Source organism: Pieris napi, chromosome 10, assembly GCF_905475465.1.
Source record: "Pieris napi chromosome 10, ilPieNapi1.2, whole genome shotgun sequence".
Taxonomy (NCBI): Eukaryota; Metazoa; Arthropoda; class Insecta; order Lepidoptera; family Pieridae; genus Pieris; species Pieris napi.
The window spans coordinates 1,552,498-1,580,497 of record NC_062243.1 but is presented as its reverse complement, the minus strand read 5'-3'; the positions used below and the strand labels follow the sequence as shown (position 1 = coordinate 1,580,497).

General features: G+C 33.1%; 1 protein-coding gene across 2 annotated transcripts; it reads left to right on the top strand.

The window, feature by feature from the left end:
• Nucleotides 1-26,856, top strand: LOC125053383 (aminopeptidase N). 2 transcript variants are annotated; one of them, XM_047654731.1, is made up of 15 exons: nt 7-89; nt 9,862-9,864; nt 13,053-13,784; nt 14,942-15,097; nt 16,084-16,377; nt 18,504-18,687; nt 19,924-20,080; nt 20,479-20,738; nt 21,341-21,539; nt 22,098-22,378; nt 23,902-24,101; nt 24,817-24,984; nt 25,540-25,683; nt 26,125-26,203; nt 26,704-26,856. In XM_047654731.1, exons 3-15 carry the CDS (start codon nt 13,069-13,071, stop codon nt 26,851-26,853), a joined length of 2,988 nt encoding a protein of 995 aa, XP_047510687.1. In that variant the 5' UTR covers nt 7-89; nt 9,862-9,864; nt 13,053-13,068; the 3' UTR covers nt 26,854-26,856. The 2 variants fall into 2 exon arrangements, with proteins under 2 accessions (XP_047510688.1, XP_047510687.1); XM_047654732.1 differs by lacking the exon at nt 9,862-9,864 and having other exon boundaries at nt 1-89.
• Nucleotides 26,857-28,000: the final 1,144 nt, after the last annotated feature.

Genomic DNA, 28,000 nt, shown 5'->3' with positions numbered 1-28,000 from the left:
TACACTCGAGTGAGCAGGTTGTGTTGCTGCCTACTGTGCATTCCCGCGTTACCGCAATTTCATAATAATGGATACTATGTCATATTAAGGTAAATTTTCTATTGCAATAATAATTTCTTTATATAAAACAATAATTACTCTGAGTAATTGATTGATATATTAAGACGCAAATGTTTATGTTTCTGATAAGGGATGGAAAGCTCCTTCAAGGCTTAGAAATCGTATATTTTGGCACTCATACAATTATAGATTCTATCTTATCAAGTTATCGAATCATTCGAACTTAATGCAATATATATTATATATTTTTACATTAAGTTCGTAATTCAAAATTACGACAAATGGTTGTTATGCTTTAATTATACATTTTTGTGAACTATAAGCAAGAATGCAGATTGACTGACATATTATAATTGACATAAGTTTTGTGAGAGTGGCATTATACTATAAAAAAAGGTACATAAAAACTTTTCCGCAGGTACATTCTCCGTGAAGTAATTATTATGTTGAACGAATGAATCTTAGATAAATAACGTTACGGTGAGGCATCTGCCATTCTTCACTATGTTGTTTATATTTCTGTCAATGTTTATCGGGCTAGCATTGACCTTCGGACTATTTATATTTTCGAAAAAGCTTTTTCTTCTTTTTGAAACCACGTGAACATATTATATATACATATTATAATGTTAATTATAAAGTGGTAGAATATCACTTTATAATAAACTAATTAATATCCTTAAAGTTAATATATTTGCCAAAGATTCCTAAATCGCAAAATTTTTCGACTGACTAAACATACTGGCACTCTATGATTTTTGTCTAAGGTTCTCACACTTAAATAAGATAAATTTGATTCTAAATTGTAAGAACGAAACTCTTAACAGTGCAAAATAGTATTAAGATAAGAAGGTTTGAAGGCGTTATGCGACACAATTAAATTATACTTAAAGCCATGCTACCATTACATATTAAACTAACAAAATTTGGACAGTCGAAACATATTTTTGTTTTTAATTTTATACCAAACAAAACATAAAAGAGGTTATACAAACAATCGGCTATTAAATAATACATACTATAATGGGAAAAGTAATAGACAATTGTTATCTATCTATTGCCAATCAGACAATGTCAAGGACGGTACGTGTTATAAGTGGCGACAACAACACTTGTTATAGCATATAATAAGGTTTTTATAGCATAAATTGATTATGTGAGAATTTGTGATGGTAACCTAAAAAGTGATACTAAAATGTGTTTGACGATTTTCATTTGCTATCGCTCTTAAAATAAGATCCAGAATCGAGACTTAGCTAAGTATGACTTCCATGTCAAAAATAAATAAATACAGATGTGACATATAGTAAATTACAGACATCAACCTAATCTTAATCTTACAATCTTAATATCTATAAATTACGTGTCACGTTGTTTGTCCGCTATGGACTCCTAAACTACCGAACCGATATCAATCAAATTTGCACACCGTGGGTGGTTTGATCGAAATTAAAAGAAAGGATAGCTTACATCTCAATTTATACCCGCAATATTATTTGATTGCAAAATATTTGTTTATTATTTGATAGTCACAATTCTAACAGATGGCGCTGTGTTGAAAGTACCAACGTGTCACATAAGCTACAATTTAATGGCATAACCACCAAAAAAGCATGGTGGTTCCCATGACTGGTGCTCTCCTACCGTTTCCCTTGAATAGTTTGCTATTATGTAATATAACAAAAACCTTAGCCATAGCAACGCTTGCCCGGTCTGCTAGTTTTCTATAAAATGTTAAAGCAGCTTATATTTTTTAAATAATTCTATTCAAATGCAGTTTAAATATTTGTATATATATCTGAATTTCATAAAGACTGGCTCACAAGTTTCTCAATAAGCTAATCAAGTAGAACTTTTTTATCATTTCATTGCACATTACTCGTACCATACAAATTCTATAGATTCAAAACAGTAACAACCGTTACTTTGACGGCTAACTTAACACCCTAAAATCTGTTATACAAGTTCAAAATAGCTTTAAAGGTCTTATGAATATAGCCAACGTATTACCAGCTCATACATTCTGTCACCCCTGATGCTCAGAGCGTTACATTTTAATTCTCACTGCGGCGTTCGACAATGTGAGCATCGGGTTATTTTTTTATTACCTAATAATAATAGTAAAGTTTGGTTGTTCAGAATCCTTTGTATTCCTCACGTTTGATGAGGGGAGGAGAGCCCTTTATCACAACAATAGGATGGAATAGTGTAATATGCTACAAAGGGGCCATGCAGGGGATCGCTATAGGTCCCCTAAGTTAAATGTGTGATAACGTTTCGATTTATTGGCAGTTTATTAGATATCTTATCGTTTAGGCTGGGATTTTTTATTAAATTGCACTCAACTTCAATCACTCCTCACTAGGAGTGATTGAACTCGATATTCTGAGTGAAAATGTTTATATAAGTTTGAGCGGAATGGCAGAGATGCCTAACGATATTTTTTTTAAATGTAGTCAATTCTATAAAAAATGGTGGTGATAAAATATATGTAACTTGAATCACTATGACTTCTTCTTCTTATAGTGCCATCTCCTTGCGAAGGTTGGCGATCATCATGGCTATTTTAATTTTGAAGCGCGCTTCTAAACAATGACTTGGTGCTTTGACCAAACCACTGTCTCAAGTTTTTCAACCAGGACGTGCGTCTGCGGCCAGGTCTCCTTTTACCTGCCACTTTGCCTTGTATGATTAATTGAAGGAGCTCATTTTTTTTTTCACTCTCATCACTATGTCAGTTAGACTCATTAGTTTAAGATTAAATAAAAAAACTATTGAAATAAGATTAAATCTTCATTTGTTTTCAATTTTCAAGAATATTTAATCGAAGTTGCAGACTAGTTTCCATACAATTACACTTTGCCATATCCTGTCCTGGATAAAAAGAAGAAAAAATCCGTTATTACTTGGAAAGAATTTGTTGTGGAACTTAAGGATAATAGAAGAACATATAACTTTATATACAAACTTGATTTGATTGAAGAGAACTAGTGAATCAAGTTTGCAAGGCGACTGTGTCAATGTTATTGAGTCACGAGAAAATGTTGAAATGCTTTGGAAAATGAACCTAATAGTCAATGTAGGTTGGTTGTGGATTAACTGTTTCACATCTGAGAAATTTCCCTTGAATACTCTATAATATGGATTACTCCACATTGATACAAGAAAATAATGTACACGTATTGGATAAGTAATAGATTATTTGATCCAGTTTAATTTCATTTCAAGAGTTTAAGTTCGTTGTCTGATAACACAAAATTATCTAATAGAAGAGCAACTCTATATCTTCCAAGAAACTGTAATAAATATATTTAACTAACATTAAAAATTAGATAATATAGTTTTAAATATTTATAGTTAGCGATGTTTTTGTGTTTGAGTAAGATTTAGAGAGAATTGAAACGTAACTGGCCAGGTATATTAAAATGAGTCACTCGCTACACATTGCCTTAGAACAATAGATATGATTGCCGCGTTTATAGCATTAATTGATTGGAAGTTATGTAAGTACCTAGAGATACATGTAGATTCTTAAATATTACTTTGGTGTATATTACTTAATACGTACTTCTCCTTATCTCGTGGTTTATTTGTAAAGTGTGTCTTAGAAAAGGATGATTGGGTTCGATCCTAGGCAATAAATTATTTAATTATATAGGATCTAATTGTCTAAGAAATGTTGATATTATATATATTATATTATGATTTTTAAAAAGATTTTCCACTACTTTATTATTTAGTTAAAAAAATAAATCAGTGGCGCTACAAACTCTTTAAGTCTTGGCCTCAGATTTCTGAATCTGTTTCATGATCATTTTTTAATCTAATGGGCAAGTAGGTGATCAGCCTCCAGTGCTTGACACACGCTGTCGACTTTTGGGTCTTAGACATGTCGGTTTCCGCACGATGTTTTCCTTCACCGTTCGAGCTAATGTTTAATGCGCACATAGAAAGAAAGTCCATTGGTGCACAGCCGAGGATCGAACTTACGACCTCAGGGATAAGAGTAGCACGCTGAAGCCACTAGGACAACACTGCTTTGCTATTTAGTTAGCAACTTTTAAAACCCCAAATGCGAACTTACCGTTAAATTTAATTAACACAGAAAAATTCCATTGGCATGATTTTGGTTTAATTTGCCATCAAGTATTTACGACGTAAAACAAAAATAGAATGCGTTAAACGAAGTGAATAATTGACTATAGGTTTGTTTATGTGCCACGTGCGTTAGATCAGTGGATTGTTTGTTTATTTAGCGGCTAATAAGAGCTAATTCGGTAACCACGTACTTACATAGTATTTTTGTCTTCGTATTTTCTTCTAGTAGGACTTTGCCCGCATGAAATTCGATTTTATTAGCTTTATTAAAAAATCGTAGTAAAACACTTGAACTGTATCAAGTAAGCTTTAAAATCGGCTTTTGTCATTTTACTATTTATTTATAAATGCTTGCCAACGCTCGGAACACTGATACATTGATAAAAGAAAAATAAAATACAATTTGTAATGTGTCAAGCACTTACAGGCAAATATAGCATATAAGAAATAATAAAAAGAAATTAAGCAAAACAATAATTTAAATAAACATTAAACGAAAATCGCTCTTAAAGTGTGAGGGGAGCAACTATGGATATCCAGATCCAGCTCGTTTCACAGTATGCTCAATCTGGACTGGTGAATTTTGGCCATAACGCGATACTATGCAACTTTTAAATAAGCGATCGTTTATTTTACTATTCATATATTATCATTAAATATTACAATTTATTTGCAATTCAGTCTTATGTCTAAAATTTTAACAATGTAATAATTACTCACGTGAACCAAAGACTACTTTTATCCGAAAACAGATTATACGAAACAATCATCTAACACCTGCTGCATTATATACATATGATATTCAATTGGCATTCAAAGAATTATTAATAATAATAATTCTAGGCTGCAGATTACACCGTTTATTTAATTGTTTTTATTTCTTATGACATGTAGGTAATCCGCTCTCTGTCCCTGACACATATTTTTAGGTTTTTATGAAACGCTCACGATTTTTGCCTTCACAATAAAGAAATATGGATCTCATGGTTGACCGTAATAGGCCACTGGTCAAAGATGTTTCACTAATACTCATTTATGTTTGTAACATAACGCAAAACAAACCATCCCATTAAATATCTTGTCAAATATTTGTTTCGCTATATCAGTATGGATATGTTTGAGCCACTTCAGCTCAATACTCCGAAGGTCGACTCAACGAAGCAGTAACAAAATTTGCGATTCAATGAGATGTCGCTGCCGGAGACGTATTAGCGGCCTTCACACGTGCAGTTTGGAATGGCATTTCTGGAACTGCGCACCAATCTGCAGATAAATCTGTGCAGACTAGACCGCGCGCTGATCTGTGCTTCTACTTTACGCTTCAATTGTAATAACAGTTTGAACTGCGGTTCAAACTGTCTATTTCGCTTTCCTGCAGATAAAACTGTACGTATAAATGCTTTTCGAGAGTTTAGATCGCAGTATGGAATGGCGCGTGGAATGTCGACCAATTTTAAAAGTTTTCTCTCAGTTTTAACCGGTACAGTAGAAATGGATACACGTCTAGTGATCGCGTTAGCTGGTTTTGTGGTTGGTTTTAATAATCTAAAAAGGAGAGGTGTATGGGTTAAGAAATATAGACGAAAATTCGGACATTTACCCATGTTAAAAGAAATACGAGAAAACTATCCAGAAGATTTAAAAAATTACCTAAGGATGGACGGCGATAATTTTGATTGCTTATTGGAACTTTATCCGTCACAGAATTACTAAGCAAGAAACAGTTATGAGAAAATGCATAACACCAGAAGAACGTCTTTCCGCAACATTAAGATATCTGGCAACTGGACGTTCATTTGAAGATTTAAATTACGGTTTGTATAAGCCGACTTATTTTTAACTTGCCATAAACATGGATGTTCCCGATATATCCTTATAAAACCTGTCACTGCTTCCACGCTCCAAACTGCCATTTTGAAATAATTGTCATCCACACGAGGTACCCGCATAAAACTGTACAAACTTTCGTACACACCAATGCGCCGCATCGAACTGTCAAACCACCACGCGCTTGAGGCGTCTACACGGACGGATTGGACGGCAGATCGGAATGGCGCGGGCTGTTTCCTACGGTTCGAACTGTACGTGTGAAGGCCGCTATTGTTATTGCACTGACACTTCTAACGAGAGTAATCCTATTTACTCTTAAAGGTCCAATGATTTTAAAACTAACAGCTATGCGTGCGATAATTGTTTATTCGGCTTTTGTAAGCATTTCACACTGCTATGAGTAATGGAAAACTGAGGCATATTTTTACAATTACATGGCTATTTTCAATAATCGTAGTAAGCAAGAGAAACTGTACAAATCTAATATTGTTATTATAAATAATTGCATTTAATTTATTTAAATATTTTCTATAAATTAACTGAAATATATTAATGTCATAGCTTAATCAGGCCGTAAAAAATATCTTATACTAGCTGGTGCCCGCGACTTCATCTGCGTAGAATTAAAATAATATTTGTCCAAATGATATAGCGTCAAAGACATATTTTATCTACTTTAAATACCAGAAGTGATAAAGATATCTATTTATGTTTAGGAATCAATTGATTACTAACAAATGTGCATTTAAAATAAATTATAAATTTTTATTGTAGTAATGGGTCACTATTATTGCTATAATTAGACAAAGGCATATACTGTGGCGGGCTTTTTTTTAGGACTATTTAAGATAAATATTTGAACCATGCAATAAATATTTGTAACTAGCGGTATTGGCAGCGCACGCCAGAATAGGTTGCAGATGGTAGATTTTTTCCTACTCCCATATTATACTCCCTATGTATTAGTCTGATGTATAAGCTATATTATTGTAAAGTTTCATTAGAATCCATTTAGTAGTTTTTATGTGAAAGAGTAACAAACATCCATCCATACTTACAAACTTTCGCTTTTATAATTTTAGTAAAATAAATTAACATACGTATATTTCGAATTTTAATATCGTGGCTTTATTAGGCCGTAAAAATATTTTATATACTGCTAAAAGTATTGTAATTTCATAATAATAGTATCAATGTATTACATAAAGTGTTGATGTTTCCGCTATATTACGATAATGGAAGATTGAGCGGTTCTTATATAGTATATTAAAAGATTTTCCCAAGACTTTCGTAGTAAATATCACGTGCACTTATAAGGCGAAGGAAATGAAAGTGTCTTCCTTCTTACAAGCCCCTTATTACTTCCTGTTATCTTTTATCTTACACATTGTTTACCACTTAACACCACCATAGTATTATATTACCATACATATGTCACAATATAATAAAGTAGTAGCTGACCCGGCCAACCTTGTTTTGACATATTATAATGCTTATTAAATATATTATTAAAAAAACAAGACTTGGTGGTGAAAGGGTTATATATATTACGGTATTTTTAATGTCAAATCAAAAAAAATAAATACTTAAAAAATAGTTGTAAAAAAAATAGGATAGATAAACCCTAAATTAATGTAAGCACGAGAATGTAAATGCGTGCTCTAAATAGAGGACAAATATTTGTTTTTAATTTATTTTATTATTTATTTATTTTATTTAAAATAAATGTAAATAAAATAAAAAGGGTAAAAAACGGTTTATCTCGATTTCCGGCAAAACTAAAAGTCCTATCGAAGAAAGTTAAATGGCAAAGTTGTAGGTAATAAAAAGATCTAAAACTTTTGTATTCACACATTTTTCACATAACCTCAAAATTTATGTGAAAAATTCCAAAAACCAAGTTATTGGTTTTTAATTTTTATCTTTTACAAAAAAAAAAAATTTTAACGAAATTTGGTGAAAACTTACCTTTCTATGTCCCAAATACGCTGTAATTTATTTGATTAAAAATATTTATTTTTTCACCTTATTTTGAATTAATATCGAAAAAACACCCTAGTTTTCAATCGAAAATTCACCCGTCAAAATATCAGCTTTTTACAAAAAGTTGGTGTGCTTTTAGTTCGTTGAAATCTCTACTTTCCTAAGGTAAATATATATATATATATATATATATTACCATAGTAAATCTTCTCAGAAAATGCAAAAAATCGTATGCAGTAACGCCCAGACCCGTCATCCCTTTCCTTACTTCTGTAAAAGCCAAGCCAAGGCGCCAAGAAAATAGCTTTTGAAGTATAGTTAGTTATAACAAAATATTTACATCCATTAAAAAGGACTGAAGCGTTACTTAAAAAATTCCTTTGAAAATACCTTCAGTATTTGGGGACGTGTCCACAGGGATGTGGATTAATAATTTATAAACACATTAGCGTCTTTTATTGTTCGGGTTACTAAGGGCCTTGTCAAACTGGTAAAGTACTAACGAAAACTAATTATAGTAAATTTCAAGTTAGCTGTCTTGTATGTTTGACAGAGAGATAGTTTAATAAATAATAAATTTATGTCATGTTATTTTTTTTTTTATTGATATGACAAAATTGTATTTTTAGTCCCAAAAATATTTTTATTGGAAACCAAATAACCAAAACGTCTTAATTTAAGGTCTATTTTAAATTTAAAGATCCACATGTAAGTTATATAATTTTGAACTTGAACTTGAAGGCTGCCACACTTTTTTGCATTTAAGCAAAGATAGGTATTATAAAGCTCATAAACATATTGATTGAGGATTCAAGATAACAAATACATAAATAATCAATGATTGGCCAAACACAATGAATCATATGTAACTTTACTTAGATAGACATAACACACACAAAACACACAAAATAATAATAGTAAAAAAAATTAATTAAACATAACAATTTTTTTATTAATTAAGTTGATAATATAGAGAGATAAAAGAAATTTGCAAAAAAAAATTAATTCATGCCCGCCATTTTACGATGTATATTTATTTTTTCCGTTTAACCAAGGCTTAAGAAGGCAGGCGTCGAGGCTGTCCCGTGAGAGTTGGTGCCATTATAATAGCAGTGTTTTCATTTTCACGTTTAAAAGCTTTTGAAACTTAGAGACTATTTCGTCCGCATTAAGTATGGGAGCGCTTTAATATCGTACGAGTATTCACTTGCGTACAACGTAGACCACAAAAAAGAAGAATTCCTAAAGCATTCGCGTTCTTCGTTGCTATCAGGTTGGTCTTGCACAACTAATTTCTTCTTTAACTAGGCTTAGGGCCTTGATTAATGGCTTGTACTTTAAGTAACAGCTTCTGTACAATACTTTAATACAGAAGATTATAGTCGCAGTTTTAGAAATATGATGTTGTAGCTGCCCCCGTGCAAATTTCGTTTCGCCATAATAAGATTTTATTTATATGCCTACCTTTTAAGTTACTACATACAAATATATTTTGCAGTGCTACCCAATAGAGACTGACCGCTTTTCCGGTATAAAATTGGTCCAGGCAATCGAGTTTTACGCTTAGAAATATGTTTTGCGATTCATTTTTATTTATATAATTACAGTGGTACCTCGTCATACGTGTGCAATTCGTTCCGTAACCTTGCTCGTATCTCAAAGCAATTTTCCCCATTGAAATTCCAGCTCAGTCCGTTCCAGCTCCTAAAAAATACCTCAGTTGCTTTGTTCAGTGTTTAAATTAAAAAAAAAAAGTATTTACAATAAGAGAAATTTATTTATAAAAACATAAACAAAGCAAAGTGCTTACGAAAACGCTCAATTTTCGTCACTGGTTCTTCTTCTTCAACTTCTATTTGTTCGTCACGCTTTGCTCATTTTCACCTGTAGATCGTTTGAAAAAACTGTCTAAGTAGGTTTGTTTCTTCCACTCTTTAATGAATCATTCAAGTTTCGTTGAAACATTCCGATCACGACAAGTTGCAACTTTTTCGGGTTTATATTTATCCACGCACTCTACAACATTCCCAAGATCACATTTATGTCTCTTGTAGAGATAACCTCCTCTTCAAAACTTTTTTATTGTTGAACCACCGTATGCTGCTGAGAATGTAGGTCGTGTTGGTTGGTACTCCTCGGTTGTCAGCTTCTGAGACTGTTCCTCAACGAGTTCCTTCACATCTCTCTCATCCACCTCCAGGGCTCCAGCCCATATTTTCTCAGAGAAACCATCTCCTCTACCACGGACACTTCGGGTTTCAATCCATCAAAGGCCATTTCAGCTACATCCTCCATACCATAAAAAGTTAGAATTTAAGCCCAACTTTAACAAAGAAGACTGACAATTGTTTAATTGCTTTGATTAATAGTTTGTAACATAATACGCTAAATTTAAAGCTAGCTAGGGTATCAAGTGGATGAAATGTATCCTTGAGATTGTAAGGATTCTAAATCAGAACGGTAGTTCTACGTTTTACCTTTTTTCTTTCAATTCAAATGGATTAAACAGTGTTCAATTACCACCAAAAAAATATTTGTTTCGTATATATATATATGTTTCAGGCCGCTAGTTAAACAGCGCCGTTTAGTTAAAAGGCTAGGCTGTAAATTAATCGGCTAATTAAGCTTGTTGCGACATATTCATTAAGAAGGTTGTTGTGTTCAACTTAAAAGGGTAATATTTTAATTTAAATATAATAAAACGTAGTTTTATCTATCCCAACTATCTTATTTTTGAATGGAAAAACAGTAATAGGTCATTTTTCTTTAATTTCATTTGTTCAATTTACACGTCCATACGTAAACATTCCAACCTCGTCCATAAACTGTTAGCATTTTTTGATGTATCGGCCCCGATAACAAAACTTTTCAATCTAGCTGAAAAAAGCTTATCGCAATTAAAGTTCGAATCGAATGGTTTTTGAAATTGAATGTCGAATTTAATCGACTAACGATTCGTCGACAGGCGACTGCTATATCACTTTATTTTGATTTTGATTGAAATATCACTCGGCATTCGAAGGGCTTTGTGTCTATTATTCAATCTGTGGCTTTGTGCTAGTTCAAAACGGATTACTTTAACAGATTTAAAATTAAAAGAGGGACAAATGGTTGGTGCATCAACAACCGTAAAGCAAATACGAAATTATTTAAAATTTATTTAAGGGTTAATCTAATGATCTGATTGTGATGAAATTTCAGTTAAATATTTTTACAAAGTTTGTATATAAGTCATTGAGAAGTGTTGGCCTGGTGGCTTCAGCGTGCGACTCTCATACCTGAGGTCGTAGGTTCGACCCCGGCTGTGCACCAATGGACTTTCTTTCTATGTGTGCGTTTAACATTTGCTCGAACGGTGAGGAAACCGACATGTCTTAGACCCAAAAATTCGAGAGCGTGTGTCAGGCACTGGAGGCTGATCACCTACTTGGCTATTAGATTTAAAAATGATCATGAAACAGATTCAGAAATCTGAGGCCAAGACCTAAAGAGGTTGTAGCGCCGCAGATTTTTTTTTTGTTAATAAGTCATATTTGCTTTTCTGAACAGACTTAAAACTAAAAACATAGCAGTCGTGTGCTTATTTTTTGTACTATTATTATTATTACATTATTTTTCTTTTTTTGCGTCTGAGGCGCTAACTGTTGTGGTCTCTGGTAGAACGACCGGCGCTGTGGAACACGTCTGCTGTACAGCATAATGCTGAGCCACGGCCAGTTACAACCACAACACACACATATTACACACTTAAAATGTACCTTATACTTTTATTTCTTTTCGTAATTTTTTGATTACTATTATTGTTATTTTGTGTGTTTCTGTTTGTGTGTTTCGTTAGTAATAAATGTTATGTCTATGTCTATATCTATCCTCAAGCTAGGTTGCGTTCAAATCATTACCTTATAATTCGATTTGTATATAATCACGTTTATTGCTATATTAGGAATATGCATAGCTTACCTTGGCAACTTTGTCTTAGAGTTGTATTAAATGTTAATTAAGCTATGAACAGTACAGTTAACATATATGCACTTGTGTCAAATATTAAAGTGAACGTTGTCGAAACTATGTCAGATAGGACTCGTAAAATGGTACTTTCTGAATATAAAATGTATAAAGTACTTACAACTTAATGGATGAACCATAAATTCCAGATACAGAAAACTTTGTGTAAAACTCATGGAAGACATTCAGGTCACGAAGCATGCCAAGCCAGAACTCATTACTTGAGGATACATGTTTTATTATGTTTGCAGTTGTTGAAAGACTTTGAGCTTGGACATTGCTCTGTTAAGATGATCACAATAAAGCCGGTACCATTCTCGTTTATCGTGTGAAAAAGTACTTCTATGTTCAATTAAATATCATTTTATGGCTTTGAAAAGTGACTATCATATAGTTGAAAGGTCATTGACATCAAAATTACGAGCTCATTGGAAAATTATAAATATAACATGAATAACAAGACGCGTGCTCTTGCATCTTGATCAATGATTAGACCTATACAAAGCCTAGAGAATTGATAGCAATTAAAATCTATACATATATTTTATTTGGAATATTTAACTACCTTTACCTTTAGAGCAGTGTTAGCCTAGTGGCTTCACCGTGCGACTATCATCCCTGTGGTCGTAGGTTTGATCCCCGGCTGTGCACCAATGGACTTTCTTTCTATGTGCGCATTTAACATTCGCTCGAAAGTTGAAGGAAAACATCGTGAGGAAACCGGCTTAGATCCAAAAAGTCGAGGGCGTGCGTCAGGCACAGAAGGCTGATCACCTACTTGCCTACTAGATTAACAAATGATCATGAAACAGATACAGCAATCTGAGGACCAGACCTAAAAAAAGGTTGTAGCGCCATTGTTTTTTTTACCTTTTGATAGCTGACGCATAGGTTTGTTTGCCTCTCCATTTTATATATAAAAAAGATAAAGTCTATAAACTACACAAAATACGTAATAGTATTTATTGTAAGCATACACAGAATACTTATCATAATAAAGATTCAGATCAATAAGATTTAATAAATGTAAAATTAGCTCTAGAAAAATAATATAGTGTCTGATTATATTGTTTCAGATCAAAAGATGGTGCGATGACTCACATCCATAAGACAACAAACATGGACGGCAATTTGCAAACAGAGTTCTCCTCGAAACCCAAGCGAGGAGTCTACCTCTCTAAGGGCCTTGCTTCCGTGATATTCATTATATTCACTCTAGCATTAATAGCTACAGCTTTCATAGTTTATAACTTCGCCGCCTGTCCAAGGACAGACCAGTTAGCAAATGTTACGAAATTCGAACTTAACCACTGTGATCAAAATAAACTAACAGTTATACCTTTAAGTACTGAATCTAGTAAAAGCGTTACGAACTTCGAAATAACGACCAATTCTGTTGAAACGACAACTGAAGTTGAAATAAACAAAGTGATTGACGTGCGGTTACCAAATAGTATCAAACCAGATCGGTATTACTTAAAACTAACTCCGTATATATTTGAAAGCAACTTTACATTCGATGGTGAAATAAGTGTTGTTATTACAGTGAAAAATGATACAAATAAGGTAACATTTCATGGTGTTGAATTAGTGTTTCATACAATTGGACTGTTCAAGAAGGTCGATGGAAAAGAGATCGACATAGAGCAAAGGACGGAGGATATGGAAAGGCAGTTCCATATTTTGGTAACTGCGGAGACATTGAAGGCGGGACAGCAATACGTTTTAAATATAACGTATACTGGGATTTTAAATGACAATCTCCATGGGTTTTATAGGAGTTCATACGAAGAAAAAAAGGACAAACGGTAAGGTTTTGTGTAATCAAAATTTTATAAAATACAGTATATAATACGCATTTGTTCTCTGTTTATTAATTAAGTTTTCATTGAGCATGATCAATATCAATAAAGGGTTTCCTAAAAATATAGTTAAAAATTGATCCAATTCAGTTTCGAATCCAGACATTGATTGATACAAGCTACTGCTGGATCTTAGCCTAAATTTGTTGAAGAGCAGGTCTAGTTGTCTTTACGAAAGTATATCGTAAGATTTGTGTTATATATAGTCTTATTTATTTATTTTGATACTTATGCTTCCTGTGAGTTGTATGGTCTTAATTTACCTAAGTAATTTATAGGCATGTTAGTAATTATAATGTACTTACATGCAAAATCTTTGCAAATGTTGTGGCCTTCCCATTTGTATATAACACTTGCATATGAGCATTTTGACAAATGAAACATTTGATTTGATATCCATAAAAACATTCCTTTAAATATATAATTTCGTTTGTAGGGATCTGGTCCTGGTCAGGTCGTATTGGTCATTATCTTATTTAGTTAATAGTTACATAACTTACGTCTATTTTGTCGCTGTTGTGTACTTTATTGTCAATAAAATTTTGTAAAGCTTGTTTGTATAGAAGATACTGAACGGATATTGGATTAAAGTCTTAGTAGTATTTTTTTATATTGTACTTAGTAGTAATAAGAGGTAACGAACCAAATCAATCAATGAATATTTTGTTTTATACAAGTATCTTAAATACTTGTATAAAACAAAATATTCATTACAAATCGGAAACTTCGGCTACTGTTTTCATTAATATTCAGAGCGCGGCGATGAACTAAACATTTAGTAAGTTTGACGGTCACTTGCGTTCTATTGGCAATCCTTCCGGAATAGTAATGCCTTTTTTAATTGCGATTGTTTTGAATCTTGTTGATAGGATGTCTTCTGTGACAGTATATTTAACGAGGTTAATACACCTTTAATCTATATATTAACTTAAATTGAAAAGAAAATAAGTGTAATTTAGAATCACATGTCAAAGCTTAATTTTTCAGGTCTCAAGTTTGTTTTAGTGTTAAGATCTCGTGTTACATCTAAAAGAATTTAATATTTTTAATTGAAGCCTTACTAGGACTTATTAAAAGGATTCTTAAAAGTAACTTTGCGGCAGATGGATAGCTGTGACGCAGTTTCAAGCGACCGACGCAAGAAGAGCATTTCCCTGCTGGGATGAACCAGCTCTTAAGGCCAGGTTTACGATCAGCATCGCTCGACCTGCGAATATGAGTTCCATATCGAATATGAACATCGTTGGACATCAGGGGCAGTAAGTAAAATAACAATAAGTATAAGAAAACATACATTTGTATAGTACATTTTCTCGTTAGCAGTCCTACAAAATCTGTAGTATCAACGTATTATTTTTGATATAACGAGTCATATATGATACATAATATGGTTACACCTCTATAAAAAGTTACTGCCTTTGTTTTCGTCATTGTATTTTAGAAGTAATTAAAATATAACAGAACTACGACAACATATACGCATATCATATCAACAGGGTGAATCATCGCGTATAGGATGCCGTTGAGCTATCAAAATCGAACGTAGCGTAGAATCTTTTCGTAACGTCCTTCGTCCCTTTTTACCTCTTGGAGAATGTAAAACAAAAGATGAACGCACCGTATCATGGTGATAGAGTTATTATAAACGTAAGGGTCTGTTTCACAATGCACGGATAAGTTCTACATAAGTTCCAAATTAGCTATTTATTACTTATTTGTAGGATAAACACTATTGTTGCGTTTCACGACTGTCAGATAGCGCTATTCGTCACATAAAGTCCATCATAAGCTATGAGTCCGATGAATGTCAAACAGCACAATTTATCTTCCAAATAATTTATGTGTTGCATAGCTATTTGGTACTTTATCCATACATTGTGAAACAGACCCTAAGTCTAATAAGGCAAATAAATATTATATTTGGTTGATAGCCATTTTGACGTTTCATGTAATGTTGTACTAAAGCTGGAACGGATCATGCCATCGTTTCGTCTTCCTTTTGAAATTACCTATAAATATTTGCATTATTGAATAGGAGTTTTAGTCTATTTTCATTTCTGTTTGGCAAACAAAACTTTAACGAATGGTGAATGTATATTCCGCGACATTTGACCCAAAGAGCAAAGTCTGTACGGCACTGAAGGCCATTTCCGTACCAGCCGCTTAAAAGAGCTAGAGAGTATTAGCGTTGTAGCACCGAGTTTTGAATAAAAACATAAACAATAATTAAAAAAATGCGTTTCAGCGACCATCTGGATAGTTACATATGGGACCACTATGCTGAAACTCTTCCTATGTCAACTTACCTTGTCGCATTTGCGGTGACCGACTTTGGTAATATGAGTCGCGATAACTTCTCCGTATGGGCGAGAAAAGACGCTCTATCCTCTGCAGCTTATGCCTTAGATATTGGCCCGAAGATACTCAAGTTCCTGGAAGATTATTATAAGATTAAATTCCCCTTGCCGAAGATTGACATGATTGCGTTACCGGATTTCAAGGCCGGCGCCATGGAGAATTGGGGACTTTTGACATTTAGGTAAATATTTAATTCTCTTTATACCTAAGTTAAGTGGATATATTTTAGATTGTTTAATTTTGATTGGCTTATTTTTCTCTTATTTACTGTAGATCACGGAGTAAGGCCCAAAAGTCGAATTTATTTAAACCTCTCGATGTTATTTTTGTATCATAGCTCTATGCTGGATGTGTTTGAAGGTAATTGAAAGCACGAAAAGCTTTAAGTTCTGCGCCTGACCTCGTGGTATAAGCTTGAAAGTTATAATATTATAGCCATTTAAGTATTTCCGAACAAATACGACTTAGGGTCCTTCAAGAAAAGAGCGTACCAATTCTTAAAAGGCCGGCAGCGCGCTTGCGAGCCTTCTGGCAGTGCGAGTGTCAATGGGCGGCGGTATAACTTAACATCAGGCGAGCCTCCTACCCGTCTGCCTCCTGTAACATAAAAAAATACTATAGACTCCATCTTCTAAAAATCCAATAGGTTTTTCACTTACTGCCGTGCTTAGCGTTTATTATCGACTCCGAGTTCTGCCTTAATATACTAAATTATACTAAGAATTTGGGCACTATAATTGTCTGAACCAGACTGAACGACGACATCAATTAAAAACATTTAGGTTCTGTTTCACAATGTACGGATAAGTTCTACATATAATAAGTTCGAAATTAGCAATTTATTACTTATTGGTAGGATAAACACTATTGTTGCGTTTCACCACTGTTAGATACCGCTATTCGTCACATACCTAAAGTTCATCATAAGTTATGAGTCCGATGAAGTGGCAAATAGCACAATTTATCTTCCTAATATTTTATGTATTGCATAGCTATTTGGTACTTTATCCATACATTGTGAAACAGACCCTTAAACACATATATTATGTGAATGATACTGTATTTGTAACTTAATATAGGTATACAAATTTCACTAGTGGTCTGTGGTACAATAGCATAAATAGCAAACTAATGTATAAGTTAACCGCAGAGGGCTTGACAAATAGTGGTTAAAATTAATCGTAAATCAGGATGAGGGTGTCAATCGATTACTAGCGTGACGAGAAAGCTTATTATCTAAGATCATCAATCACGTTTTTGCCATTGGGGTGAGACAATTGAGTAGAAGGGTACTTTGTATATTAAATGCCAGACTAACACTTGGTATATTCTGCTATTAGCTGATTTATTTTATTTTATTTTATTATTATCTATTATTTAAGATGTCATGTGGTACATGGTTGCAGCTCCTTACAAACGTTGTGTAAAACAAAAAACTTGGCGATTAAAAAGAGTGGCAGAGGGTTTAGTGCCTTCTCTTCCGTTCTACGCCCTAGATTTGAGAACTGGCAGTAAATGTAAAATTAGAAGCATTATTTTTTGACGTTCGTAAGTGTACAATGTACATTGTTGTACCTATATGAGTAAATGATTTTGACTTTAAACTTTTATTATAGTCAATTTAAAATCAAACCAAACATGAGATTGTATAGCGTTAATTGAATGATGTTACAAATAATGAGTTTTAATAATGTAAGAAAAATTTAACGCCTGCTAAAATATAGAATGCAAATATTGCATCTAATGATGGTAATAAAAATGGTTACACGTTTTTTCGAAACATGTTTTAAAACAACTTATGGCATCAACAATGATTCGTCAGTTGAGCGTATGACGTTTAGTGAAAGTCTTCCTAACATGTTACTTTCCAGAGAAAGATTCCCAGACTTATTCAGGAGAAGATATTCAAACAAACAGTGTATATTATTACTAGCTGATCCGGCAAACGCTGTTTTGCCATGTTCGGTTATATTATTTCTGGGAAAAAAAAATTTAGTTCAATAAAAATAACTATCTACTATAATAAAAAAACGCGGTTGATTGCAGAGGGAACATTAAGGGTTGTATGTATTTTTGAATGCTGTATGATAAAAAAATAAAACAAAATAAAATTTAGGGGTGGACCATGAAATGCGAAATGAAAAATATATGTTGGCTGATTCGCTGACCTAACCGATATGCACAAAAAATTTCACGAAAATCGGTCGAGCCATTTCGGAAGAGTTTTTTTGTTTTTTTTTTTATCTATTGCCTAGTTTAATTTGATTCATAAATAATAATATGATTAAAACATAAAACGATTTTCAGAGAAATAGCAATGCTGTATGACGATGGAGTTTCACCAACCACGGCAAAAGCTAGAGTGGCTGCAGTAGTTGCCCATGAGATTGCTCACCAGTGGTTCGGGAACCTGGTGACGCCAGCCTGGTGGTCTGATATATGGCTCAACGAAGGATTCGCGAGCTACGTAGAGTATGTTGCTGTTGATGCTGTGAGTAACATTCCTATTTAAGAATGATCATTCGTGTCCCAGCTCATAATTTCTATGCTTATAATTTTTTCTGTTGCTGGTAAAAGAATGAGGAATGTCGAAACATTGTCAACATGCAATGTTATAAAAACTTTCTTGACATTTAGTATAACAATAAAACTTACTATAAAATGTTAAGTAGATAATTTAATAAAAGCAATGCACGCTACGGACCTCCAACACATAAGCTTGGGCATGCATTTTTTGTTTGGGTCCTTTGCCTATAAATAAAAAGGCCGGCAACGCGCTCGCGAGCCTTCTGGCATTAAGAGTGTCCATGGGCAGTGGTATCACTTAACATCAGGTGAGCCTCCTGCCCGTTTGCGCCCTATTCTATAAAAAAAAATGTAATGGAAATGTGGTGTTGGTGGTGCATGCTAAGGATTCCCATGACAGCTAAGGAACAAACGTGTCCATGCTAAGACGGTTACAGATAAAAAATCGTTTTTCGACACTTTGTTACGAACGCATCGTGAGCTTTTTGGGCATATAACAAGCAGAGATCCAGTAAGTTTACAAAAACTCATCGTGGCTGGGAAGTGGGGGCACCAGACCTCGCTGGACCGATCAAGCCAAGGCCCTTACAGGTCTTACCCAGGCGCAGAGGCTTGCCGAAGACAGGGAAGAGTGTAGGCAGTGGTGCGGCGCCACTAAACACCATTATTCTTACAATATATGTTGTATACAATGCGCTAGTGAAGGTTATCCTACTTGTATAATGAGTAAGAGCTTATCAATATTGATTAGAAGTATTGATTGTGATCAAAGCCAAAACTATTATCTGATCCATGTTATCGTCGGAATTTAAATTACTAAAATAATAAACAGGTATATATTTCCCTTGCACTATATATTACCAGAATGTTAGGAAAACAAACGAAATTACTTAGGAACCTTCGAGATAAGAGTGTAACGTATGCTTTAAGGCCAATAGCAGACCCTAAAGCATGGTACCGGCTATCCCCTTCTTGTTTACCATAAGCGTTAAATTATTAATATTCGTAAGTTTCATAATTATATACCAAAGGAACGGTGCCCCTATCTACAGTTAAATTCCCGCTAAGGATAAGATTAATTTAAGAAAGCATTTCTCACTAAGATACATTTTTGATTGATCTAACGATCCCAATATACGACTTGAGTCTGTTGTTTTAATAATGAAACTAGAAAATAAAGTATGTTTGTTTCGTTTTTTAGGTAGAAAAAACTTGGAAGTTGATGGAAGTTTTCGTGCTAAATGAAGTTCAAAGTGTATTCAAATTGGACGCGCTAACATCATCACACCAAATATCAGTCGAAGTTGGAAACCCAGAAGAAATAGGAGCGATTTTCGATAAGATATCTTATGGAAAAGGTAAATATATAGAAGAAGAAAATAGAAGATACGTAAAAATATCTATTTTACAATAACTGATTGCACTAATAGGATGAGATTGTATTTTCTACTCAAATAAATTAACAAATTTGTTCTGATATATAAACAATGTTATATTTTAAAAACTGAAAAAAGAGGATTTATATTCTCTATTCCACAAGGCATATTGATGTTTGTTTTGGACAAGTTGTTAGCTAATAAATTGTATGATATTTAACAAAAAAAATTGCGGGTTTAATATTGCCTCAAACCAAGAGTGAGTAATTTAACTTTCGTTGTTTGTAAGCATTTAAGGCATTTTAGTTCGCGTGAACTCAAAATTGAAATTAATCACGACTAATCTAGATTCTGATATGTAATTATGACAACTATTTTAGGTTCAGCAATACTTCGAATGATGAATCATTTTCTTACGGATGACGTATTCAATGCCGGCATCACAGACTACCTGAATGCCAAGAAGTATGGTGACGCAGAGCAAAAGGATCTGTGGAGCGCCCTCACAAATGCCGCTAGGGAAAGAGGCAACAGTGATCTAGATGTCGCCGTCATCATGGACTCGTGGACTTTGCAGACTGGCTTCCCAGTTTTGACTGTAACCAGAGACTACGAAACAGGGACAGTAATGTTTAAACAGGTACCCTTTATTAAGTAATAATTTATGAATCGTAACATATAAAAACAAAAAACAGTGGCGCTACTCTAAAAATAAAAATCAGTCTCGCTCTTTAGGTCTGGGCCTCAGATTTCTGAATCTGTTTCATGATCATTTTTAAATCTAATAGGCAAGTAGGTGATCAGCCTCCAGTGATACACACGCCGTTGACTTTTTTGGGTCTAGGACATGTCGGTTTTCCTTGACCGTTCGAGCGAATGTTATGCGCACATAGAAAGAAAGTCCATTGGTGCACGGCCGGGGATTGAACCTATGACTTCAGGGATGAGAGTCGCACGCAGAAACCAATAGGTTAACACTGCTCAAACCGTAAAATATACATTAATATAAAAGTAAAAAGTAGTCGCTACAATTTACGGTGGATGAGAATTTTACACAAAAGAAGAAAATATTGAAGAAAACTTCTCTTCAAAGGTGCTAAATTAATTTTTTTATTTAAAACTCCAAGGATTTGTGTACCTTCAAGAAGAGTCAAGCATTTTTTCAATATTTGACATTAATAATAATTGAACTGAATTAGATTTTTACAAATAGCATTTCAATCACATATATAATGTTTTCAGGAGAGATTCATCCTCATCAACGGGTCTGTGGATGATCAGAAACCAGTGTGGTGGATTCCAATCTCTTACACTACCGCTTCCGAAAAAGACTTTGAGTCGACTCAACCAAAATTATGGTTAAAAGGAGAGAGATCGTCAGTAGCGAAAAATATATCTCTTGCCCAAAATGACTGGATCATTGCGAATATACAACAGACAGGTGAATTTTAACTCACATTCGTTGATAAATATTTGATACTCACTATGATATGTAATATTTGATAATATCACTTGAATTCCATCATTAATTAAAATATGCATAAACTATTTGCAAATATTTACATAAATGCAATTTAAAAAATTATATTATATTTTTTGTCCTATATTCAAATTAAAAACATATCGTTTCAATAGCTACACCCTTGTATACCAAATACTTGAAATTTATTGTGTATTATATTCTTTGTGCGTAATTAGTGTAGTTTTGCGCAAGCATTTGTTTATTAGATAACTTTTTTCGTTATAATTTAAATAAATGATGTGACGCAACGTAGAGGGTATTGCCAGTTCTTCTCGTCTATTCTACGTCCATGTGCTGAGAACTGGCAGTAAATGTAAATGAATTATTTTCATACAACAAAAACAAAACAATTTTCGTTATTGACGTTTATAAGTGTACATTGTTACCTATATAAATAAAGTATATTTTAGTGTTTCTAAAAAAAAAATATGTAATATCTTGAACATTAAATCTCGAAATCTGTTTCAAAATTTCCAGGATTTTACCGCATCAATTACGATCAACGAAATTGGGAGATGCTTATAAAAATTCTAAATGACCCGAAGAGGTTCGAGGAGATTCATCCAATAAACCGGGCGCAGATAATAGATGATGCGATGAATTTGGCCCTATCCGGTCGTTTGGACTATCGTATAGCTCTGGATATAACTAGTTATTTGAAACACGAGAGAAGTTACGTACCCTGGAAGTCTGGGCTGGTAGCACTGGGTTATATAGACACGATGTTATCCAAAGGAGCTTATTATCTTGAATACCAGGTGAGAGTTTTCGTGTCTCAATTACCAATCGTCAGATACTACGAGATTTTTTCTCTACTCTCTACAAGTTTTGTAAAGAGATATCGTAGCAATTAAAATTGATCTTGGGTTAAATCTACAATAACGTAAGCCAAATTACAATGCAAAACTTAATTAGTCTAATTGAACTCTTCTCTTTATATGTAAATTGTTCTTACGCTGTAATGAAAAGATAAAGAATTAAAATAGTGCAAACTTCTTTCGCCTCTGAAGTTGCGTTCACAATTACAAAAAAATCATCTCCATAAAAAAAAAGAAAAAAAAAAACGCGTGGCACTTGGGGACTGCCGCGGTTAAGCTATTGCATTGATATTTTTCTCAACTTATGCTATTATAATTATTTATTTATTTTTATTTATGCAGTAATTTTGTTTTCTTTGATATTAATGCAAGTTTTTTTCTTTGATATTAATTCAATCTCGCTTAAAAACGGATTGGCCCATCCTTCTACGTGTTTCGCGCTTAGCAACATAATTTAAGGTCTACTTTTTATACTTCTGTCAGAGTTGGTAATTTTGAAATCGTAAACGTTGCCAGCCCTTTGTTATCGTCAAAGTCTTTGGTCTTCATTTGTTAATTAATTTATCCGAAATTATAAAATATATCGATTTGTGATTACGATGAAAAAATTAAAACTTAATCAAATTAAAATAATAATAGCCTTATCAACGTTAAAGAATTAATAGATTCTAAATTGATATTCACTGCCAATTCTCAAATCAAGGGCGTAAAACTGACGAAACCAAGCTGGCTATGAACTCTCCGTCAGGCTTTCTTAATCGCCGATTTTTTTTTATTTGATGTTAGAATTATTAAATTAAATTATTTTTTAACACTGTTACGACCTCTAGTGTTATACCGCATAAAAATAAAATGACGGAACCAAAATATAATATTCTGTCGTTTAAAATATATATTTTATAGATAAATTGAAAAATCCATATTATCTAGTTTCACCTAAATATTATAAAAGTAGGGATGATAACCCAAAAATCTATAATTTTGATAAAGATTAAATTATTTTCCTGTTCCTTAAAATATTTTGTTATGCCAATAGATGGCGTTACGTACACCATAAAAGTATTAATTTATTAAGCTTCAAAGATAACGCATAATTTATTGGCTATGTGTGTATTTCCATAATCATTATTAAATTCTTAATGTTTTATAACTTTTATATCTACCAATAAAGATAATAAATCGTAGAATTGTTGCAATTATGATAATATAATCTTTGTAATATTATATCGTCTTAATATCCATTTAATAACATACAATTATTTTATTGCTAAATAAATGACGTAAGTTTTCTATTTACTTTTTTTGGACTTTAAAAAAAAATTTGCTATTGGTAGTTTAAACACCCCCCCCCCCCATATGTGATCTCATATTCTAAAAAAATAAATGTTTGGTCTAATATTTAAAATACAATAGGTTATTATTGTAAGTTGTGTGACCACCAAAAGATAATGTGATCTTTTCAGCGTTACGTTCTACGCCTATTAAACGGGGCAGTTAAGGACCTCGGCTGGGAAGTATCCACCAACGAGAGTGTAGTACGCGCACAACACAGAGTCGATCTCTTATCAACTGCTTGTCACCTTCAACAAGTGGAATGCTTGGAGCATGCTGTAAGAATGTACACAAACTGGATGCTGACTCCGAATCCTGATACATTTAACGAGTAGGTTCCTTTTGAAGATTATAACAGTATCTTGTGTGCGGAAGCCTTCGAAACGTCACCCTTTCTATAATTGTTTCTGCTTTGAACGACCGCTCAATCAAACTTAACCATACAACACAATGAATGAGCTCGAGTTTAGGCCATATTTAAATAAACTTACGCAATATTTGATGGGAGTCAAATTATTGACTCTTAATTGAGTAAACTCATTATAAGAATTATGTCTGTCTAGAAATTTTATAAGATTTCATTTATTGATACTTTTTTGCTGTTAACTAACATGATTTTAGCAATTTTATTTCGATTTATTTCTAGTTAGGTAGTTTCATTTGATAATGAATGAGTATATTTAATTAGTGTATGTAATCTTTAGCAATGTTTCATATCTATGTAGATAGTTAAACATAATATTATGTACATATCATAATGACAGCACAAACTAGGGGATTCCCCGTACACGCCTATCATCATTTTTAGAGTTATTTTTTTTAAACAAATTTTTATACTCTACCATATCCAAACTACAGAATAAGTAGGGAATTACTTTAGGAAGAAAGGTTGTTGTCTTCCTCCTAAATGGAGGATACCTACTCGTTTAACCTTTGACTGGCCTGAAGGCTCCAGAGGCGAGTAAGTCGAGAAGTTGTATCGATATGAAAAACATTATGAAAAAACCAAAACGGACACAAATTTAACGTTTCAAAATTTTTTTCAGAATTCACGCTGATATAAGGAGCACTGTATATTGCGTTGGAGTTCAAGCTGGTGGTGCCCGTGAGTGGAACTTTGCTTGGGAGAGGTTCATGACCGCCAGTGCGCCCTCGGAAAGGGAACTTCTGCTGTCTGTTCTCGGATGTACCAGGGCGCCATACTTATTGTACAGGTATTACTATTTGTTGTACATATAATGTAAAGTACCTTATATTTATGAATTCTAAGATTATAATGAATTAAAAACCAACCTTTTGATGTTTATTTCAAAAATCAAATTTATATTACGCAGAATAACTTAATAAAAAACTCAATAGTATGAGATTATTACTCATACAATTATTTATATTTTCGCATGATCTCCGATACAGAATGATAGGTTTTTTAATGTAATAGGAGGCAAAGGTTAAGTGAAGTTAAGTTATACCGCCCATGGACACTCACATTACCAGATGCCTCGCAAGTGCGTTGCGGGCCTTTCAAGAATTGGTACGCTCTTTTCTTGATGTGAGAGGTTCTGTTAGAAAAGTAAATTGGCATAGGTTATACACCAATTGATTTGTATAGAATCATGAAGACCCAACAAATACACGACGTTTTTTAAGCAGAGGTTACTTACTTATCCATGGAGAAAAAATACCAATGAAACACTCGTCGCACGTTACCCTAAGTCTTTTGGTTACTTCACTGATTACTTTACACCAATGTTAATAAACCCTTTTAACAGATACCTGGAGTTGTCCTTGCGAAATGATAGCGGAATACGGAAGCAGGATACAGTAAGAGTGTTCTCAGCCGTTGCCAGTTCGTCTATCGGAGAACCCATCGCATTTAGTTTCGTCAGAGACAATTGGCAGAGACTTAAAGAATTGTAAGAATAAATATATTTGAATCATGATGATTAAATTGTAATATGATAGACGTAATCTATGTAACTGAGACTCTGAAAATACTGGATTGTTTTCGTAAATTCTTTCGCCAATTGCATTATAAGTTCTAACTCTGGCGTGTAGAGTGACAGTTTTATTGCGTTGAATATTTCATTATTATTGAAGATGTGTTTTGTTTTGTAATATCCTAATGGTGTAGTGGTAACTATGCATATAAAAATAATGTCTTTGTCATCAAATAGATTTTAAAAATAATTTATACTCATTTGAGAGATATTATTTTTTATTTAAAAACCGGATTTGAATGCATTTATTTCTGAAAGTGCCCGTGAATCCTGAGCCAATTTTATAATGTATGAAAATGCATTTTTTTTCTACTCTGTAAAAAAAACGAGATATTTATTATATTGATTTTGTTTCAGTGTTGGTTCTGTATCAACCATGAATTCAATACTGAAGGTAGTTACGAGAAGAATAAATCAAGCTCATGAATTTGACGAGGTAAGTTCTTTGTTTGGTGGCACGAGTGTCACATTGTGTCTTTAGATGTTTCTTATTAATAAGGTACAGAAAATTTATGTTCTACGAATTTACTGAATCTTCAAATCGGTAAATAATATTGTTTTATCATTCAGTATGGAGTCCTCTTTAACATCTGCCTTGCGATTCTGTAACTCACTTTTCGAACTCTAACAGCGGTTTTCGCAGCGACAGTCGCGCTCAAATCAGTCGTGAAGCAGTCATTTTACGATTTGGCATTCTGATAAACAATAAACTACAAGCTCCCTTCTTATCAGAATGCCAAATCTGCCTGCATCGCAAGGCTGGTCCGATTAAGGATTGTGTCTTTGGCGCCGTAAATTTAATAAAATTTAATAATGCTACCAGTACCGTTGATACAATGCCAAACAATATTTGATCCGAGGTGTCAATAAAGGAGGACTATGTATTTTGTTTGTTTTCAAGGCGTCATAATACTAATACACTTAAACATTTTCTAGTTAAAACGATTCGTATCGTCTTACGACAAGGAGCTTGGTCGTCCAGTACAGCAAGTTCTTGAAAGAACAGAAGCAAACGTGCAATGGATGAATAGGAATTATAAAACTATCGTTTCTTGGCTCCTAAAAGCTGAATCCGTTATTGAGTGATAAGTGAAATATACGGTTTTGTAATATATCTTTTACCAAAGAGCCTTTTGCTCTTTCACCAAATTTACGTAGAGCATGTGAAACTGATCGTAAGAAATATTAAGTAACACTGCATAGTTATTTATATACTACCTTAAGTTGTAATGTAAATGGAATACTCAAACTTTGCGTCGTAGACGTTGCATTCTACGGCGTAGCAGTGTAATGATAAAAAGCTAATGCAAATTTTGTAATGTAACTGTCGTACTATTTTTTACTATATTATTATTTTAGTAAAATTTAGATTTAATAGCTTAAATATATTAATAATATTACTGACACTGTACATATTTTTTTAATGAATATATCATAATGATTGCTTTTCGCAAATAAGATTTTTTTAATTTGATAATAATTTAAATAATTTTTATTTGATCAGTGCAATTTAGTAGAAATAGCTATCCAACTTTTATGATTCGTAAAACTCCATGACATGTATTTTTGTAGTCCCTAAATCTTATTAAGATGTATTTTATTAGGGTTATATTATAATTATTTTGTATTGTCGATGTTCATATAATTAATGATTAAAACATTTTGTAATTCTCACCTTATGTAAATATAAGTAAAAATTTATTCACAATTATGTCGTTTTATTTGTCTTTATTTTATGGACAAGCCATGCTCGTAGCTATTGGCCCAATAATGTCTGTATGTAAATCGACAATTTTGTAAAATTTTCTATAGTATCTCAAAAACAAAATTTTAAAGCGATGTTTAAAAAAAATTCAATTCAAAATCATTTATTCATATAGGTAACACAATGTACACTTATGAACGTCAAAAAGTAAATATATATGAAATGCTTCTAATTTTACATTTACTGCTAGTTCTCAAATCGAGGGCGTAGAACGGAACCGAAGAACTGGCAATATACTCTCCGCCACTCTTTAATCGCCAAGATTTTTGTTTGTTTGAACTATGTTCCAATTGACATCTTAAGTAATTAATAATAATAAAATAAATTAAAAACAAAGATTTGTCCTCTATGAGCAGGAGGCATCGTGAAATAGGAGCACGCACTTACAATCTCGTGAAAAAACATGTAAATAAACTAAATTATAAAAACATCTCCCTGACAATATTTTTTATTCTCTTAGATACGCAT

Bases quoted from the DNA above. Each gene is read 5' to 3' on its own strand.
- LOC125053383 (XM_047654732.1), top strand. From the start codon at position 13,069: ATGACTCACATCCATAAGACAACAAACATGGACGGCAATTTGCAAACA. The intron at 13,785-14,941 runs GTAAGGTTTTGT...ACTTTGCGGCAG, and splicing joins GAAGAAAAAAAGGACAAACG to ATGGATAGCTGTGACGCAGT. The intron at 25,684-26,124 runs GTAAGAATAAAT...ATTTTGTTTCAG, and splicing joins TGGCAGAGACTTAAAGAATT to TGTTGGTTCTGTATCAACCA.